Source organism: Phasianus colchicus, chromosome 9 (genome assembly GCF_987193195.1).
Source record: "Phasianus colchicus chromosome 9, bPhaCol1.hap1.1, whole genome shotgun sequence".
NCBI lineage: Eukaryota > Metazoa > Chordata > Aves > Galliformes > Phasianidae > Phasianus > Phasianus colchicus.
The window spans coordinates 17,769,152-17,787,258 of record NC_143444.1 but is presented as its reverse complement, the minus strand read 5'-3'; the positions used below and the strand labels follow the sequence as shown (position 1 = coordinate 17,787,258).

Below are 18,107 nucleotides of genomic sequence, written 5' to 3'. Positions count from 1 at the left end.
GAAAAATACCCCTGCTGTACACTTCCACCTCTGCATTTCCAAACTATAACACTAAGGTACAACCCCATCCATTCAAAGCATCATGCCTGCTCCTAAAGGAGTTAGCCTGAGAAGCTCAACGTAAGATGGGGAAAGCACAGGTAACAGAATTCGCTGTAACGAAGTTTATGGAAAGATGTGACATGAGAACACAATCCCTCCAAACTACCAAGAACATCACCTTTCCCATCTGTAGCAGAATCATTTTTCATGACTGCAACCAACAGCTTCAGTGGTATAAAAGAACTGAATAGCCTTTGTTATTTGTCCACAGTAAAAACCTTAAGCTGCCACATGTCAATAGTCTCAAGCGGCAGAATAGGATTAAAACAAAACTATCAAGAAAACAGTGAGGGCTATTAAAAATCAGTGCTATTAGCACCAGACACAGAGCCCTCCTTCTGGATGGCTTGGGACCAGATGCATAGCAAGCTGAACTCTACAGCTGTTCATTTTGGTAATTAAAATGAATTTGCACCTGTGATGCAAAATTAACTTGGGAACCAGAAGACTTCCAGTTAAGCACATTTGTTGCTTTACACACAAAGAAACACTGTCAAACAGTTACTTTTCAAAGCTATTATAGTTAGAGAAGGGCTGAACAACTTCTGCCCTTCACTTCTTAGCACTTGGTGCACCATTCCAGATGAGTTCAGCACTCACACAGAACCTAACAGTGGCAAAAGCTTAACCACTGGCCAGCCAGACGGCAAGGTGGAAAGAACATTTCACAGCAATATCAGGATGATTATTATTGTTTTTTAACCTTGCTTTTACAGTATCAAGCATCACACAGTTGTCAGAAATTCAATTCAAGTCTTTATCTTCAGCTGCTTTGTCATTACATAAAATTCGGAGAAGCAAAGCACAGAGACATCAGTGAAAATCAAGGCGAGGCTGTGCCAAGGACATGGCTGATCTTTTCAAAGCAAGTCTGGAGAACTTTAGCAACAGTTACACAAATATTCAAACTGCTTTTCACCAAAAGTTCGCATTCTGGCTCAAGTCTTCCCTATTGCAGATTGCAGCTAACTGCATATATTAAAGCCACAATAAAGATTAGTTTTTAAGATTAAAAACTGTCACAAAGGGGAGTCTTGTGACAAAATCTAAGGAAGAAGCTATCTCAACCATTCCAGTGATTGCATTCCAGTTCTCCATTTGTGGAAAAGTATGTGTGTGTCAAATTGTAGTGACATCCACAAGATCGTAAGTGTTTTTGGAAAAGTTTATTTGGGAATTACATAGTATTTTCAATTTTCCAAAATACATTTTACTAGATCCCTACAAAAGAAATCTGAATAAGTACAATAATATGAAATTAAGTTTGTTGCAACAGTCATTAAATATTTACTTCCACTAATATATACATACAAAATGCCACACAATTAGCTTGTTTACCCTTGGAATGTGTGCTGCATTCCAGCAGTTATGCTCAAATATCCATATCCTCCAGTTCCACAACATGAAGACTCAATATTAACACTTTGTACATCCTTTATTATAGGCCAGAATCTTTTTGTTGTTGTTGTTATTAGAAATTAAAGTAACCTTCAGCAACTTCACAGCTGTGGTAGCTTGTCTACTGGAGTATCGAACTTGAAATCTGCTGGGAAGAGATCAGGAGCTCGAGGATAGATGAGCCTGTATGATTGTCTGATCGTAACATCAGCCACTCCAGCGATATCACCAATTTCTAAGACAAAAAGCAGACAAATTAATAACGTTTTTTAATTTTTGCTGTTTTTACCGAATAAAACAGCATATCTTTGTTTGGTCTCTGCTGCATGCCATTGGAACAGCAGCTTCCAAGTCTACAGAAAACATGAGTTCTCTTTTAAGCAATAAAATGTTAAAGAAAGTTTTACCTTTTTGCGTCCTTTTCTCTGCAGAAGCTTGTGATGCCATATAAATAGCTGCAGCTGCTACAGAAATAGGGCTTCTCCCAGGAACCAAATCTAATTCCACAGCCTTACGGGCAATGTGTGTTGCTGCCATTTGTACTTGTTTGGGAAGACCCAGATTTGAACAGAATCTTGACATGAAGTCTCCAGTTGTAATCAGATCAACACTGGTTTCAAGGGCTTTCAAAATAAGTTTAAAACACCGACCTATTTCCTTCTTTGAAATCCTGGACACCGCACATATTTCTAAATAAAGAGGAAAAAATAAACTTCACATTTGACAGTATTTTCTGCCCGAAAATATCTGGATTTGATTATATGTAGGTTAACGCCACAAAGCAGGCCAATGTGATGAAGGCCACTGCACCACAAGTTTTGCACATTAATGAAACTTCAAAATCATTTAAGTCAGTTCAAACTTTTCACGAGAAGCTAAAAAATACAGATTGCTTAATAAAGGAGATCTGATACTCTCAAAGTTGTCCCCTCATCAGGGAAAAGACGCACATACCTTCTGCAGAGCTGTTGGCTCAAATGCAGTTACAAGAGTCCCCATCTTCATCAGATCAAGCAGCATCTTAAATCTCACCGATACTCAGAATGAATCTCAAATGCCAATTTTAAAATATATTATCAGCAAGAATCCCATGGCTGAAAGCCTACTCACATTATGAATGTAGCAAACTTTTTGCAGACCCAACTTCTCCTCCCCAGGCCCAAACAAAGGTGGGCTTTCACAGCAAACAACCAATTTGGCAAAATCCAGACATCTGAAAACTAACATCCTATAATAACAATGACACTTCATAGCAAAATTGAATCTGTACCACTGAAAACTTACCTTTAAATGTTCTTGGAACACCTTCTTGCCTACAAGCTATGTAGAGACAAGCAGAAGCTATAGCATCATTACTCCTTCCCTTCAGGCTCTTCTGCTCATACACTTGCTTGAATAAATTATTTGTTCGATCCTTCAAAGCAAGATGATTAAATTTAATTAACTCTAGGCCATTTAATTAGCAGCAATATCAAAAATTCATGCGCCCATTATATTATGCTAACTCAGTCAATGCCAGAAAAATTTAAGACGGAGACATGAACTTACAACTATATTTCTAGGGAGGTTGATTCTGTCTGCCATGTTTGTAATTTCTTTGAAGGCGTTCATCATTGCACGATCAGAGCTACTCATCGTTCTGCGATTTTGGTACTTTGAATTCCCAAATTCATCAAAACTTGCTGCACCTGTGCCCTGAAAAAAATATATATACACATAGTCAATAAAACAGTCAACCTTTTCCTCATTTCAAGAGCAAACATATTCCAGCTTTATAAATCCTAACAGATTGGAACATGCAAGTGTATGTGACTGAAGTAAATCATAAAACTGAGCCTTGTCCCAAACATCATGCTCTATATTCTGCACAAGTCTTAAAACATTAGCTGATTTCCAAGGACCACTGATTATGTGAGAATGAAATACAAATAGCATGTAGCCAACATGCATCTGTCATTGTGCCTAATACCAATGTTCAGGTCCAAGATTATGTTTTCTGTATGTCAATTAGGCTGACTTTGCATCACAGCAGATATAGCCAATTCAAAACAATTTTATGACCAACTGGAAACCAACTGTTACAACAACAACTCAAAAATGGAAATAAAAGCATAGGCAAAGAGACTATCCAAACCAATGACCAATTCAAAACTAACGTGATGCTTTGCCTGCTAGCAGCAGCAAGCATTAGTTGTGGCAAGGTGTAAAAATCCATATATTCTGCCCTTACAATAAATCCAAGGGCCTCTTTAAGGAAAATCCTGAAGTCCTCCTGATGAGGTTGTATCCACCTCATAATCTGATGGCTACCTCTGTTGTTGAGACCCACATCCAACATGTGCACACTTTGGTACTGCTGTGAAAACGTAAGACCCTGACACAGAAACCCCTCTCACAAGTTTCCCTATAGGCTGGCCCTTTAAACAGGCCTATGTCAGACACTAGAACCCAAGACTGTTCTTGGCTTTTTTCCTACTCCTTCCAGCACTGGTACCAGTGAAAGAACCACCTACAAACAACCATGGCACCAACACAGCAGAGGGAGCACCGAAGGCAATCCTAGTGACTTGACTGGATGAATCCCTCCAACTACCCAAAGGTTGCCAGAGAGTCTTAAGGGGAAACAAAGAGCAAGAAAGCACAAAAGACTTCAGGCCTCAAAGAGCTTTACAAACATACCTTCAGCGAGACTTCCCTTTTAGAAACTATCCCAAACAACATTCCTTGCCTAAGATACACATGTCTCAGGTCAAAAGGCTCCTTTCCTGGTCATCACTCATATCCCTGCTGCCTGTGATGTTCCCTGCAGCACTCTTGTGTATCATAGCTTCCTGCACCAGCGCTGTGCACAAATACTTAGAGGAACGGTATTTCCTCAAAATCTTGTAGCTGCCAGGGAAATGACCACAAAGGCCCATCATTTTTGGCAGTAAGTTCCCAGGCCCTGTGTCCAGACCTCACACTGGGTGTCCCTTCTTTTCCAGGAAACACTGCTCTGTTCAGAAGCCACCAAGCATTCCCCTTCACCACAGAGATCTTACTTTCCCTGGTCCATTATACACAGCACCTGAAAGATTTCACTATTTTGTAATTTTCTCCTCTATCTCCTCGTTTTTCACTTTCTCAGCCATTACTTTTCCCTTTGAATGTCTGCTTACATACATCAAACTACCAACACAGCTGTACACAAATACTATTAGTCAGAGGATTTCACACTGCCAGCACCTTCCAAGAGCAACCCCAATATACAACAGCTCACAACTATAAAAGGGTTGGAAAATACTCTTCCATTTCAACTGCTTAAGTTAAACCACAGCAGTTCTCCTGCATTTGCTATTTAAATGCATCATCTACTTTCCTTCCAGATCATTCAATTGAGGGACAATGCTTTGTTGGCTTCAGTTCTTCACAACCATGTTAGGAAGTACCTTTTCCTGCATGGAAAAAGAACAGAAGCCCTGTAGTTTTAACTGAAATCTAATTGTTTTTAAGAACTACGTCTCTTCTGGCTGTTGCCTCCATGAGCTACCTATTTGTAATCTTTAGAAGTTCAGCAAAAAACATGTTGAAGTCAGAAATTTCACCTTTTCAGCTTCCAAAGACCAGAAAAAACATAACATATTCCTTTATATTCTAGTCCTGAAAACTGATTAAAAGATAGCTAGAGTAAAAATACACAGTGCAGTAAACAGGGGTGATCTCTGGAGGGATTTAATGGAAGGTAGGTGTTGGCTTCCAACAGTTTGCACCCTGGTATATCCTCTCCCTTAAGAGCAGAAGGGAGAAGCCATCACCACTGACTGGAGGCTATGCACAGCATCAAGGAATGCACCCTTACCACGCAGAAGGCTTGCCCAGTACAACCTGCTCATTATGTGGTCTGGAGGTAACCATGGACCTGCTACAGCTACTTCAGTCCTGTCTATTCAAGGATATTCTAGTTAACAGCAAAGCTATTACATTCAATGAATCCTTATCCCTGAAAATGTTTGTTTTTCATTGAAAAACAAGTTTTTCCATAGATGTTTCTTTAGGTCTTTAATTCTCTCCCTGGGACTACTAATCTTCTTATCCTAAATAAGGCACTGAACTTCAAATGGGAAGAGGGTTAATAGGTCATGTTAGAATTTGTATCCAGCTGAATTGTATCTCCTGCTGAAATACCTTTTTTCTTTTCCAACATGCAGGTCCTAGAAGAGTTGAAAATGTCATCCTACTTAAGAATCAAACTGAGTTCCCAGAAACAAACACCGCATTTGCACAGTTCCAAAATGATACAACAGCACGACTCCGGAGTAAGCTGTCCATTTCTCCATTTATAAAGGTGCATTTCTCATCTTTATCATAGCTTACCAAATCTGTAACAGAAATCCAAGTCCTGAGAATTACAATCCTTCTGAACCTATTACAGTATCATTAGAAGTCTGACAACTTCTAAAGCACTGCTTCACAGAGCTACTTAGCAATGCCCATTTGTTTAATGAAGCAGTGCAGAAATTTGTTTGAAGGGAAGCCCAGTACAATACGTCCCAAAATCTGGTTGGAAATAACAATGCTCAGAGAAGTCCAAAACACAAGAATCCAGATGGACAATTTTATTTTATTTTTTTTTTAAACTAATATAGCTTCAAGATTAGCTGCTCCTATCAGTGTTCACTAACGGTCGTCTTCTCTTTGTAGAATTCCTAGCTGAGAAATATGGTGGCACATTCTCCTATGTATACCCATATATGTTTAGATATGCCTATTTCTTCATTTTTCATGGAGGACTGTTTTCTGTTAGGATTCGTGGAAAAGAGGAATAGAATAATTCATCAAAAACACTAACGGCTCTCTAGGTATCCACGTGATTGCTGTCAGTTAACAGCTGTACGTTAACTACAGATTTGTTTTTTCTAGGAATTTAGGAAATTCACTAAATTACCGAAAGATAACCCAAACTTCAAGCTGTTTTTAAAAATAAACTGTATTTCTTTGGTAATGATTAAGTATTACACATTTCCAATTTTAATGGCCGAAGACCACCTCCCTGTTTAACATGAATATGAAACTGCCACTTTCTTAAAAATAAAGTGGAAATGCTGCACTGAAAACGGGCTACTAATTATTTAAGTTATTGTGAAAGACATCAGATCACAACTGTCAAAAATCAGACAGCATGAAACATTCAGGAAATCCACAAATATGAATTTGAATCCTGCAGTAGAAAATATAACAAAGCACAATGAAAGCTTATCTGGGTCACTATTTCATTAAAGGGAGGGCATTTGTGTTATTAATCTTGCTTTCTCTTTCTCATAAAGATCTAACACGGTTGTATCACAAAACTTCAAGCCAAACATACACTCAACACTTTCTTATGGAATACTTACACCATAGAAGAATTCTATATTTAGTGTTTACACATAATATTCACTGAGAGAGCAGGCGCAACATGCATGTAACTCTCCATGTCTCCAATACTAATCTGATTTAGATATTATTACAAAAATGCTAGCTAATGTTGCAAATTAAAGAGTGGCAACTAATCTTACAGCACTGCAAACTTCTGTCTTGTCAAGAAGTTCAGTCCTTTCTTGCTGTCAGCCAGAAACAGACACATTTTACAGATTACTGAAAAGCAAGAGTTCAGTTTCGACTAAATCTCTTTATAAATGCATTCTCTGAATAGTTTCCCCGTGGACACACAGATATGTAGTAGACACAAAAATGATCAAGCTCAGTAGCATTTAATATTTTATATTTTACCTTTCCAATCATTGTACTCAGGTCACCGTCACTCAACAAAGGATTCTGGGTATCCCCAACTCGAGATGGGTCTTTTGTTGCTTTATCATTGCTGAAAGTTCTCCACTCCGATCCTACATCTATGACACGATCACCTGTGGTTACAGAAAGCAATTGTTTGTATCAACATAACATTTTGAAACAGCTTCTAAAACATTAAGTTACACAGCTGAGCTCTCAGTTGTAAAATGCAGGCTGTTACCAAGTGCAAACAGGATGTAGCTGCAGGTCAACACATAAAATTGAAAAACCTAAAAATTTTGAAGTAGAAAGCAATAACAGGAGCTGCAGAGAAGGTTTAAATAACTGGATAAAAGAATCCAGAAAACAGTTGCAGCCATCCTTAAAGAATATCATAGGTTATTCAATACAAAGAAGGAGCTCACAGTTGTCCATAAACATTCCCAGTGATAGACTGTAAGTTATTCCCAGTGATAGAGTAAGTTATCCTACCTTTGACACTTGATAAAAGTACTCCTGAATTAGCTATCAAGCACAATCTCATCAAGCAGTAGCACATCGCTTTTGATAGTGAATGAGCTCCAGGTCTTGGTATTCAGAAATGAATATGCCACCTTCTAAGCCATCATAACAACTTTTTGCAGCTCTGTTTTGTTCCTTAAGGGATGCCTGACCCTTAATGAAAAGGATTTTTCTTGGGAGTCCTCTCAAATTCAACTAAATGTTTCCAGCAGCATCTATTCAGATTGAGAAATCTCTCTATCCAACATTAATACAGGCAAAAAGCCTGCAGTAATCATAATGATACAAATAACGATTAACAAAAAAGTTCTGTTTGTAGTTCAGTTCGTTCTATTCACAGATCTGGTAAAACCAGCACCTCCAAGGCATTGTCTCCAGAGCAATACTACAGTACTAGACAGAATTTTTAGGAACATGGGTAGAGAAAAGCATTAAGAAACAAAGCATTACAGTTCTGTGCAAGACTATCAGAAACCAGTATAACTGTCACCTCTGCTTTACTAAACCTGAGGGAAAATTCATTATCTTCAATGTTTAAGTGTTGTGAATTCACAAAAATAAATAGCACTGACAGCAAGAAAAATTTCTGGCATAAAAGTCCAAATATGAAACAACAGAGGTTGGTTTAATCTAATAAAAGCATAAGCAGACAGACAAAAGCACACCCTACCAAACAATGATAACATACAATATGAAAATGGAAACAAAAAAAATACAGGAGCAAAGCACAGAGTGGTGTGACTGCAAAACTACTTGTGGAAAAAAATCTGAACGAGGAACTTCACTCTTAACACATGATGATGCAAGGAATGTGCCTGAAACTGAAAGGTGTAAATGAATCTAAGAAGTCAGGCCAACCTGAAAAGAACAAATTTAAGACAGAAGTACTCTCACTAGTATTCACCCAACATGCTCCTAGCTATGCTCCGCGTTTATTTAACGCTCAAATGAAGGCTGAGGGAGTGGAGGTGGAAGTAACAAAAGGTAGAAGACTAAGAACACCACAAAGTAAAAGAGAACACAGATCCATTCTTCCTGCTAGAGGCTGGTATCTTGCAAGTTTTCATTAGCAGACAGCATGCTCCTCTGGCTCCTGGACTCTTTGTAAATATTTGATTCAGTAATGCACCTTCTATGGTCTAGCAGTGACTTTACTTTAAGACAACTCTCCAACACTGTTTACAGCATCTAAAAAAAGCAAAATGTACTTAAAATTCTGGCATGGTATAAATAGAACACTGAGCACAGGGCAATGATGTAATATTTTTTTCCACAAGTAGAAATGACCTCAATGACTCACTCAAGGATCTGCCTCTTGCGAGTTATGAACCATTCCTGCTCTAACAAAAAAGTGTTATATCACTGCCTGCTTTGGCAAACATACTACAAACAGAGAATTGAGACTACTATTTCAGAGTGAGAAAAGATTAAGTAGAACAAATCTCTGAATATAAAGCATTTGTGGAATTAAAATGCAGTACGTAAATACCTTCATGTTGCCAAGAAATCTGCTATTGCAAGAAAACAGTTTTCCTGGATATTCTTTACTCACAAAGGTCCAAGGAATCACATTCCACCTTTCAAAAGCCTTGCATAGAAGCCTGACACAAGCTAGAAATAACAACAAAACTGGAACAAATAGGCCAAATGTTTCCATAGATGGAAAATATTCAACTACAAGCAGCTAATTATCCTATCCCACACACAAAAGAAAGTGTAGCACTAAGTATTCTTTTAACCTTTCAAAACATAAAAATCACTTTGGAACTGTTGCTTTGGTATGTATGCAATAAAGCCCCACCAGTAAGTGACAGAAACAAAACCTTAAGTACCAAAGTCAGTTTTACAAAAAGCAGTGCAACACAGCAGCACTCAGAGAATCAGCTTTGAACACTGGTTCCTAAGTTATCATTTCTAGCTCTGAACTGCAATTCCTGGCTCATACCCTACTGATGCACTCCTAAATCACCTGGAAAATGCACCTGAGTGGCAAACAGCAGAGCAACCAAAAGCTCCCAAAAAATACTATCTAAAATCCCTGCTTTCTCCCGTTGTTACTACATAGGTTTGTCAGCTGTATTCAGCTGTGATAGGCCGGGGAGTGGTTGCACATTCTCTTCACTACTTCCTTATGATGCCATCTGTTTGAACAGAAACAAACTTCACAAGATATGGTCACATCAGACATATCTTTAATTAAAATCAAACGTGAGTTCATCCCTTTCTGCTCTGAAGTAGAGAAGTAAAACACACTTCATGAACCAAATCTATACAGATGCCCATCTCCAGCATGAAGCATCTTCATGAACACAAAAGGTTTTCTTCACTGCATTATTTAATTCATAAACTCTTCTCCCAGTATATAACCAGTCTTTAAAATGCAATTTAATTGACTAACACATGAACTGCAGTGGAAATACAACTCAGTTTACATGTCATCTAAAAATGCACAACTGCTGTTATTCAGAACAGAAGACCTCAGACGAGTTACTTTCCTTCAGAACCGATAAATAAAAAGAGCAAGTGCTCCAGAAATGAAAGAGTGAACTCAGCTCAGTATCAAAAATTAAAATGCAATTTTCGAAGTTTTTAGTAATTACTTTAGCATGACTATAAAACACAAATACTGCATGTTTATTTCACCCCAAAAGTAGAAAGCAGTTTGTCAAAGGAAAGCACTCCTATTTGACAAGTTCTGCATTAACAATTACATATTCTCAGACAAATAATACCAGCTACTTCAGCAGCACAATCCACTTGAAATACTCGTGATGCATGAGTCCTTCATTCTCTATTTGCATTTTTATTATCTCTTATATTAAGTGAGTGTATATATATAGATAGATAGATACATATACATACACACAAATAACTGCAAACTGAGGAGGTTTAATCAAAACAAATAAGATGGAATTGGAGCCTCAAATAATGTTATCTTCCGTATTCAGTCCTGAAACATTTTCAAGATGATATGGCTTAATTCACTGTAAGAGGAGCTATAATGGTAGATGTACACTGAGTCAAGCTCTGCATATGAACAACTAATATTATAATCTCAAAATAAATAGCAAAATAATGTTTATGCGCAATTTAAAATACCAAACACAGTCACAGTTTCTAACAGTGTTTTGCTCATTCTGACCATTAGTTAAGGAATCTGCTGCCATCTAGTGAGCACATACATGGAAATGCGTTTAAGAACATCATGCTTAAAAACATACATAGAATTCTAATTTCAGCTAACTCCTTATCGTGGAGAGTACTGAGGTGCTGAGACAAATTACAGTGAAAAATCCAGGTAGAAGACTACAAGCCAAGGAAAATTATGAAGATATAATTGCACAGAACCAGGCTGAGCTGAGCCTTCCTTCAAAACTGAACAGACTCCATTCACTCATAGTGAGAATACACCTGTCAATACATCACTTTTGTCACCTTCTGCTGCACTTGCTCCAACAAGCCTGAGCACTTCTTGTACTGAGGAGCCTGTAGTTGGACACAGTACTCCAGATGTGTACACTCTTCCACATTCTGTTTATTTGCTTATTGTCATCAATTTGGGGCCAATTTGCACGACTAATGGTGTGAAGGGACTCACAGACACATGGCCCGGAAAAGGGGAAAGGAAAGAGGGGAAAAGGGAGGGAAATGGGCCTAAAAACTAAACAGCAGCAACAAGCCAAGGGAGAAAACTGATTTAATAAGTACGATATTGGAATGCAAGATAATACAATATAATACGATATAACTGGAATTGAAGCTGATAAATCAAATAAAATGAGAGTGCCCCAAAACCGAAGGCCTTACTCTAATGCTGACGTGAGACAGCCAGGGAGCACGCACTGCAAAGATGAGAAGTGAAAGAAGGGGACAGTCTCGTGACTTGTGAGTGGTTTTATCTTTCCCTCTAAACTGAAAATGGAAACAGAACATTGAAAGTCTTCTGGGAGATGTAGTTCTTCTCTTCTGAGAACCAGGTACCTGGAAATACCAACAATCTGGCCTGGAGCACCAACTCTAACTGCCAGTGCACTACATGATGTTATGATGTGGAGCACTGATAACAAAAATCACAAAACCATAACACTTACATCTTGCCAGCATAGTTACACTCTATTTCATTCCAGTTTTCAGCAAGCAAAATTACTTTCCTTGAGCTCAGCTATACAACATTTTAACAAAACTAGTATATTTAAGTTAACAAAGAATAATTGTTGAGAATAAACAAAACCAAACCAAACCCTAACTTTTCAGTCACAACTTCCTCTATGTGTCTCCCACAGAAGCTTTCATTAGGCACACAATCCTTTGAATAGCTTCAGATATCAACACCATATCATCAGCAAACATTCCCCAAATATTCCATGATTCAGAATGTAGATAAACATAATATTTAGTCAAATGGAAGTACTCTTCATATTGGCTCTGAACCATCTTTGGTTCCCAGCCTAGAACCTACAAACTGTAAAACCTTCCACATCCTTCAGGAAATATCATGCTAAGAAGAGTGTCTACAAAGCTTTGCCAAAACTGCCAGGGCTTCTGCTCCTCATGTCTTAGCAAAGACTAAATGACAGCAGTCACGTCATGGCTGCCTGACTCAGTACTCACACCACCACTCAGGCTAGTGGATGGACAACATGTTTACCACAGTCTTATGAGATTTGGGAATCAGGCATTCTCAGCAATCCACATCCAAAAGACAAATACAGGCATTTGTGGAAACTTATGCTGTTTCCAGCAGATACAGAACTGAAGTGGGTCAGACTTAAGACAGAGACTATTTGAAGTGCTGACTGAAAAAGGCTAATGGATGACTCTTCTCATACAACAAATTGCCTATGAAAATTCAGCTCCCACAATTCAGCCACTCAAAGTTTCTGCAAATGTAAGCAGATCTTGTAATTAGCTTTTCCATGGATGCAAAGGATTTTACTTGCAAACACAAACTTTTATCCAACACTTTCTAGTAGTCTGGACACCAAGCATAAAAGCAGTAACTAGCTATAAGGTGCTAATATACATCCACATCTAAAACTTTCTGTCCATTTAATTAAAATCTAAAATCTCCAATTAAAATCTTAAGTGTAGAATGTTAACAGTACTTAGAGAAAGAGGTAATCATCAACATACATACAGATATGGAAAGATTTATCACCATTTGGAAGTTTTAAGATTTTACAACAGCCACAAAAGCCCTCTACTTGATCAGAAGTACTAAAGTACCTTCTTCACTTCCAGGATACTACCAAAAAATAAGAGAAAGAATGAACTTATTGTTTATTTCAGAAAAGCATCATGTATGTAAAGATGCAATCAGACATTGCAATGGTCTGAGTAATGGAGTGACCAACAGATACAATTAGGAAATCCACTCCTAGTTATTTGTTGTATTGTAATGAAAAAAATATCTGTGGTGAAGTTAAATCTTACCTATACCATATAGACCATACTTGAATTTAAGACTATACATTTACATCTCAAACTTTTCAGAAATATTAGCCAACTAAATAATGCAACAGAACTTTGTAAAGCCATACCTCTGATCACAAACTATGCAATGTTTTCCCACAAACTCTAAAAGGTATACAGGAGATGGAACAAACATCTGCATATCATTCATAACCTTATCCTAGTCTCCTGTTGTCTCAATCTTTTTCTGTTGCCTTTCCCCTCCTTCTCAGCAACATAACCTCTAAATGCAACATCAGCCATAATACTAGTAACACTGATTTCATTACACACCCACAGAAAAGATAATTGTCAAACTTTGGAATCAATGTATCAGCTACTTTAACCACTAACATGCACAAGGAGGAAAAAAAAAAAAAAAAAAAAAAGCTTTTCCTCAAAATATGTGATGTTTCAGTGCTCTGCCACAGCAAGCAGGAAAAACATCACGTGGAAATACACTAAACTTTGTCAAAAATTCTTGGATCTCATTTCAGCAATCTTGAACAAAAACAGTGGCCAAATCATGGCACTACATTATAGCAATGGAACACACCCACATTCAGCATATACAATTCTGCCACCCTGGGACACAAGCAGTGTTCTGCAGACACCAGAACCACAGTATTTTTAAATGGAACTGTGACAGTAATTTGGCTGCAGTCTTGCAGTTTCTTCTACTGTTCTAATGGATCCCCTCCAGTGGTAAAAATCTCATCAAATTTCAACCCAACCCAAAACACATGGTGAGTAACACTTGTACATACCAGCTACACCTGAGTAAGCTTAGAGAAATCAGAATGCAAATCTGTGACTTACTTCACTGTGTAGAAAGAAGTGAAATCACTACTCTCTTAAGGGGAGCATATCATGCAACTTGCAACAAATACACACAACTTTGATCATTCAGAAACAAAATATTGTCTACCATTATACATCCAAGAAAATATCTGTTTCTCCTCATATCTCTAGAAAAAGAGACATCAAGAGTAGAATCTGATTTTCTCCTTCTCTAGATTTCCTAACAAAAGAAGGACTATTAAATATTCACACTGTTGTTCGGTCATGCACTCTTCAATTATTTATCTACTAGTTTTTCAAACTAGCTGTTGGATACTCAAGCTAATGAATGGAACATATGCAGGATAACTCATTTACTGAAGGATGGCAAAACAAGATGAGAGCAATTGGCACAACAGTAAATGTTAGAGTATTCTAGTGATAAATCCATGTAACAGCCTGCTTAAAAAATACTCCATGCTTAAAGAAAAAAAAAAACAAAAAACCACATTTTACCCCAGCAGTACTGTTGGCTCTAAAGACGACTAAGTTCAATTTAAACACATTTTGAAAATATACCTTGATGAAAGTCTGCATTAATATTCTAAGGATTTCTTTTTCTAATTTTTTTTTTCCCATTTTAAATACTCTATTATAATTATCAATACAGTCTAGCCTCTGTAAGTTGCTGCCATGCATACAATGGAGAAGAGATCAGCAAAAATTCAGTAGAAAAACTGGTATTAATTTTGGGTAGTATTAAAAGACTTAGGAGAAGTAATTAACAAAAGCAAGTATTGGCAAGAATACAGAGAATCATCGTTCAGGGCAGAAAATAACCACCAACCAGTGGGAAACAAGAGTTGCTCTGGCTTTGTTTATAAGGAAGCTATTTGCCTATGGGCTTTTACTGCCTTTTTTTTTTTTTTTTTTAACTTTACTAACTGAAATAACAGTCACAGTTAAAGACTATTAGACAAAGTAACATAATACTCTAATTCAATATAACAAAATATTTCAAGATTTCAATCTTTAAAATGTTTGTTTGTTTTTTCCAACATTCCACAAGAAGTTCCAGAAGAAAGGCTACTAAAAATAGCATTTAGCAAAGAGATCATCATGCAACAAAACATTTAGGTATCAAGACAAAAAACTAAAGATTCAAATTACATTCCCATGTTGTGGAGGGAAAAAAAAAAAGTACAAAAACCCCAAAGAGATCTATATGCATAATTAAAGTTACACAGTAATTCACAGTGATACAAAATCCACTTACCTACTACTAGCCCACACTCCGAACAAATCATATCACCAGCTCTGTAATCCTCCACTAAAATGGAATCTGGATGGTTTGGGCAAGTCACCCTTGGAAGAGCATCCAAACTGCAAAGAAAGAAAAAAGAATTAAATCATTATTATCTCGATCAAGGAGGGTGCATCCCAAAGCGTGAGTTCACTGCTGAGAAGAATGATTTATGGTGATTTGAAGGGCTGATTATTGACCTAAAACACCTGAATATCTTAAATTCCAAAACTTTTGCAATTTATCTCATCACAGAAACACCGAAAGCTTCCAATGAGAACATCCAAAACTTAAATGCAGTCAGGATTAAGTGTAGTCCACCTCACAATCTACTGCTAATTGTAATTCCTGAAGAACGTAGAGGTGATTACTTCATGCTAATGGGCATTTCCACTCATTCTTTTCAAACCAACATAATTTATCAGGTCCTCATTTCAGGAAGTAATGGGCACACATTTATTTGAGAATATATAATTCTATCATTCTTTTCAAGGATTAGGAAAAAAAAAACGCCATCCTTAAGTTAGGCTAAAAGTACAGCATGTAAATTAAGCAATTCCTTAGTTGTGAGATTGTAATGGAGAAACTACCAGCTCACAAGAGGGATTGGGCAACAACAGCTTCTGAGGACTGAGAACCATCTCTTGTACACCATATATCTTCAGCAGCTACAAAAGCTTCCAATAAAGCCTTGTCATTATTTAACATGTGCATATATACAACAGCACTAAAGCAGAGCAATGACCAACTGCTTCTAACCAAACATTGCAACAGTAAATACCTCATTTAAACTAACAGTAAATGTCCAGTAACTCCATTAAAACAACTTTGTTTCAAGGCTAAAGTTGTTTCCACTTACTATTCAAAGTTTTGTATTCAACAGAGCCATTTAATCGAGCTAAAAAAGCAGTGGGTACGGCAGCTGACCACACTAAAATAAAACGCTGCAAGCACTTCTCAGCCTAAACACGACGGCACCAAAAACACCTGCCGATCCTTCAAACAGGAAACGAGCCTTTATAGGAGTTGAATTCATCCGAGTTTCCTCCTTTCCCACCGGCCTGTCACTGCAGCTTATTCTACACAGTCCCACCTCGATCTTCATGTTTTGGATACACCTGATGCGTCAAAGGAAAACAAACGCAACGTTCTAAACCGACGGCTGTTCAGAAGAACCTCTACGATTCAGAACGCAGATCAAGAATCACCAGCAGCGTTAACCTCCACAACCCCCGGGCAGAACACGGTCACGCACGACCTTCGGATGCAGATCACGCTGGATATCAGACACACGCGCTCCCTCCCGGCCCTTCCTCCCTCGCCCAGCGGCTTCACGTGGCAGACACAAGTGTTGACAAAGCAAGCAGGGCACCCAGCTGACATTCGGCGTTATGCAAAACGCCAGCGACACACGGAGCGAAAGCAGGGAGGAAAAAAAAAAAAATCCAACGAGAAGCTCCGAAGAAAATGCTCGCGGCACGCTGCCGCAGAGCTCTGTCACAAATGACCACACGACAGCCGTTTTTTCCACCCAGGCTTTAATTAAGCGATGCGGACAGGCGCCCGACCGGCGCGGGGAGCGGCACCGAGCTCGGGGCTCCGCCTCACAGCAGCCGACCGCCCGCCGCGGCCCACACGGAGAAGCCCGGGAGGCCCCCCCGCCTGCCGGCCCCGCCGCGGGGCGGCTTACGGACCGAGCAGCCGGGAGGAACGGCGAGCCGAGGCGGGGGGCGGCGCCGAGCCGGGGCCGGGCGGGAGCGGCGATGGCCGCCGGTTCCTCCCCGGGCGCCAGCGAAGGCGACGCGGCCATTTTCTCTGCCGGGCCGCAGACGGGGAGAGATGGCGGAAGCCGCGCCGCCCGCTCCTCGGGGGGAGCTCCTCCGCACGGGTCCCTGCGGAGCGCCGGGCCTCCCTTACCGGCTCGTGGACGCCATCTCGCTCCCTCCGGCGGCAGCGGCTGCGCGCGGTCGGGCGGCAGCTCGGCGCACCTCCTTATGTAGCGGCCGCGAGGGGCGGAGCCGCCGGCAGCTCGCGACGGGTCGCGCGAAGGGACAGGCGGCGCCGCGAGCGCGCGCCCTGGGATCCTGCGCGCGCCTGCCGCGAGCCCCGCCTCGCGCGGCTCGGCGCCCGCCGGCGGGACGCGGCGCAGCTCAACGCGAGCTGCTGACGGAGGCGATGCCGGGCGCCTCGGGCTGCGCGCGCCCAGAACGTGGCGGATGGGAGCCGACACCGCGAGCAGCTGCGGGAGGCGAGACAGCTCGCGCTGGCAGCCGCTCAGCGTGGGGGCTGCCTGCAGGCAGAGCTCGATGTCGCGAAGGGGAAAGAAGGACCTATTTCTGCTTGCGATGACATTTACGCACTAAAACCAAAGGATGAAATAGACATTAAAAAAAAAAAACAAAAAAAAACCTGCTTTTCACGGGGAATAAGACTTGCTATATTATGTTTCCCTATGACCTCTGAGATGTGGAGGTAGCAGTGCCTGCAACAGCTGCGCCACATCAGCACTCAGCCCCAGGGGGTTTGCAGGGTGCGCGGCTTTTGCGGAAAGCTCTCCACCGCCAATCGGTGCCAGCAAGCAGCAGGTCTCCCCGCCTTCTGCTCAGCAACTAAGGCTTCCATTCACACTACACCAACACGATCACTTGCAAAAAAAAATACAATGGACCATACTCTGGTTTTGTTCCCTGTCTGCAGCCGTATGTCAAGTGCTTTCCTCCCTAAGCAAAAGTGTTTGATGTGGTAGATGAGGTTACCACTCCCAGCAGTCTTTACTACAGATCTTGCAAATAACTTATGGAAA

General features: G+C 39.9%; 1 protein-coding gene across 3 annotated transcripts; it reads right to left on the bottom strand.

Moving 5' to 3' along the window:
* Positions 1–1,253: 1,253 nt before the first annotated feature.
* On the bottom strand, positions 1,254–17,368 carry GTF2B (general transcription factor IIB). 3 transcript variants are annotated; one of them, XM_031614785.2, is made up of 7 exons: positions 17,222–17,368; positions 15,278–15,384; positions 7,249–7,382; positions 3,049–3,195; positions 2,785–2,914; positions 1,908–2,189; positions 1,254–1,735 (listed from the first exon to the last, which is right to left on the bottom strand). In XM_031614785.2, exons 1-7 carry the CDS (start codon positions 17,236–17,238, stop codon positions 1,602–1,604), a joined length of 951 nt encoding a protein of 316 aa, XP_031470645.1. In that variant the 5' UTR covers positions 17,239–17,368; the 3' UTR covers positions 1,254–1,601. The 3 variants fall into 3 exon arrangements, with proteins under 3 accessions (XP_031470645.1, XP_090002520.1, XP_031470646.1); XM_090146394.1 differs by lacking the exon at positions 17,222–17,368 and adding an exon at positions 16,320–16,847; XM_031614786.2 differs by lacking the exon at positions 17,222–17,368 and adding an exon at positions 16,164–16,313.
* Between the last annotated feature and the right edge of the window lie 739 nt (positions 17,369–18,107).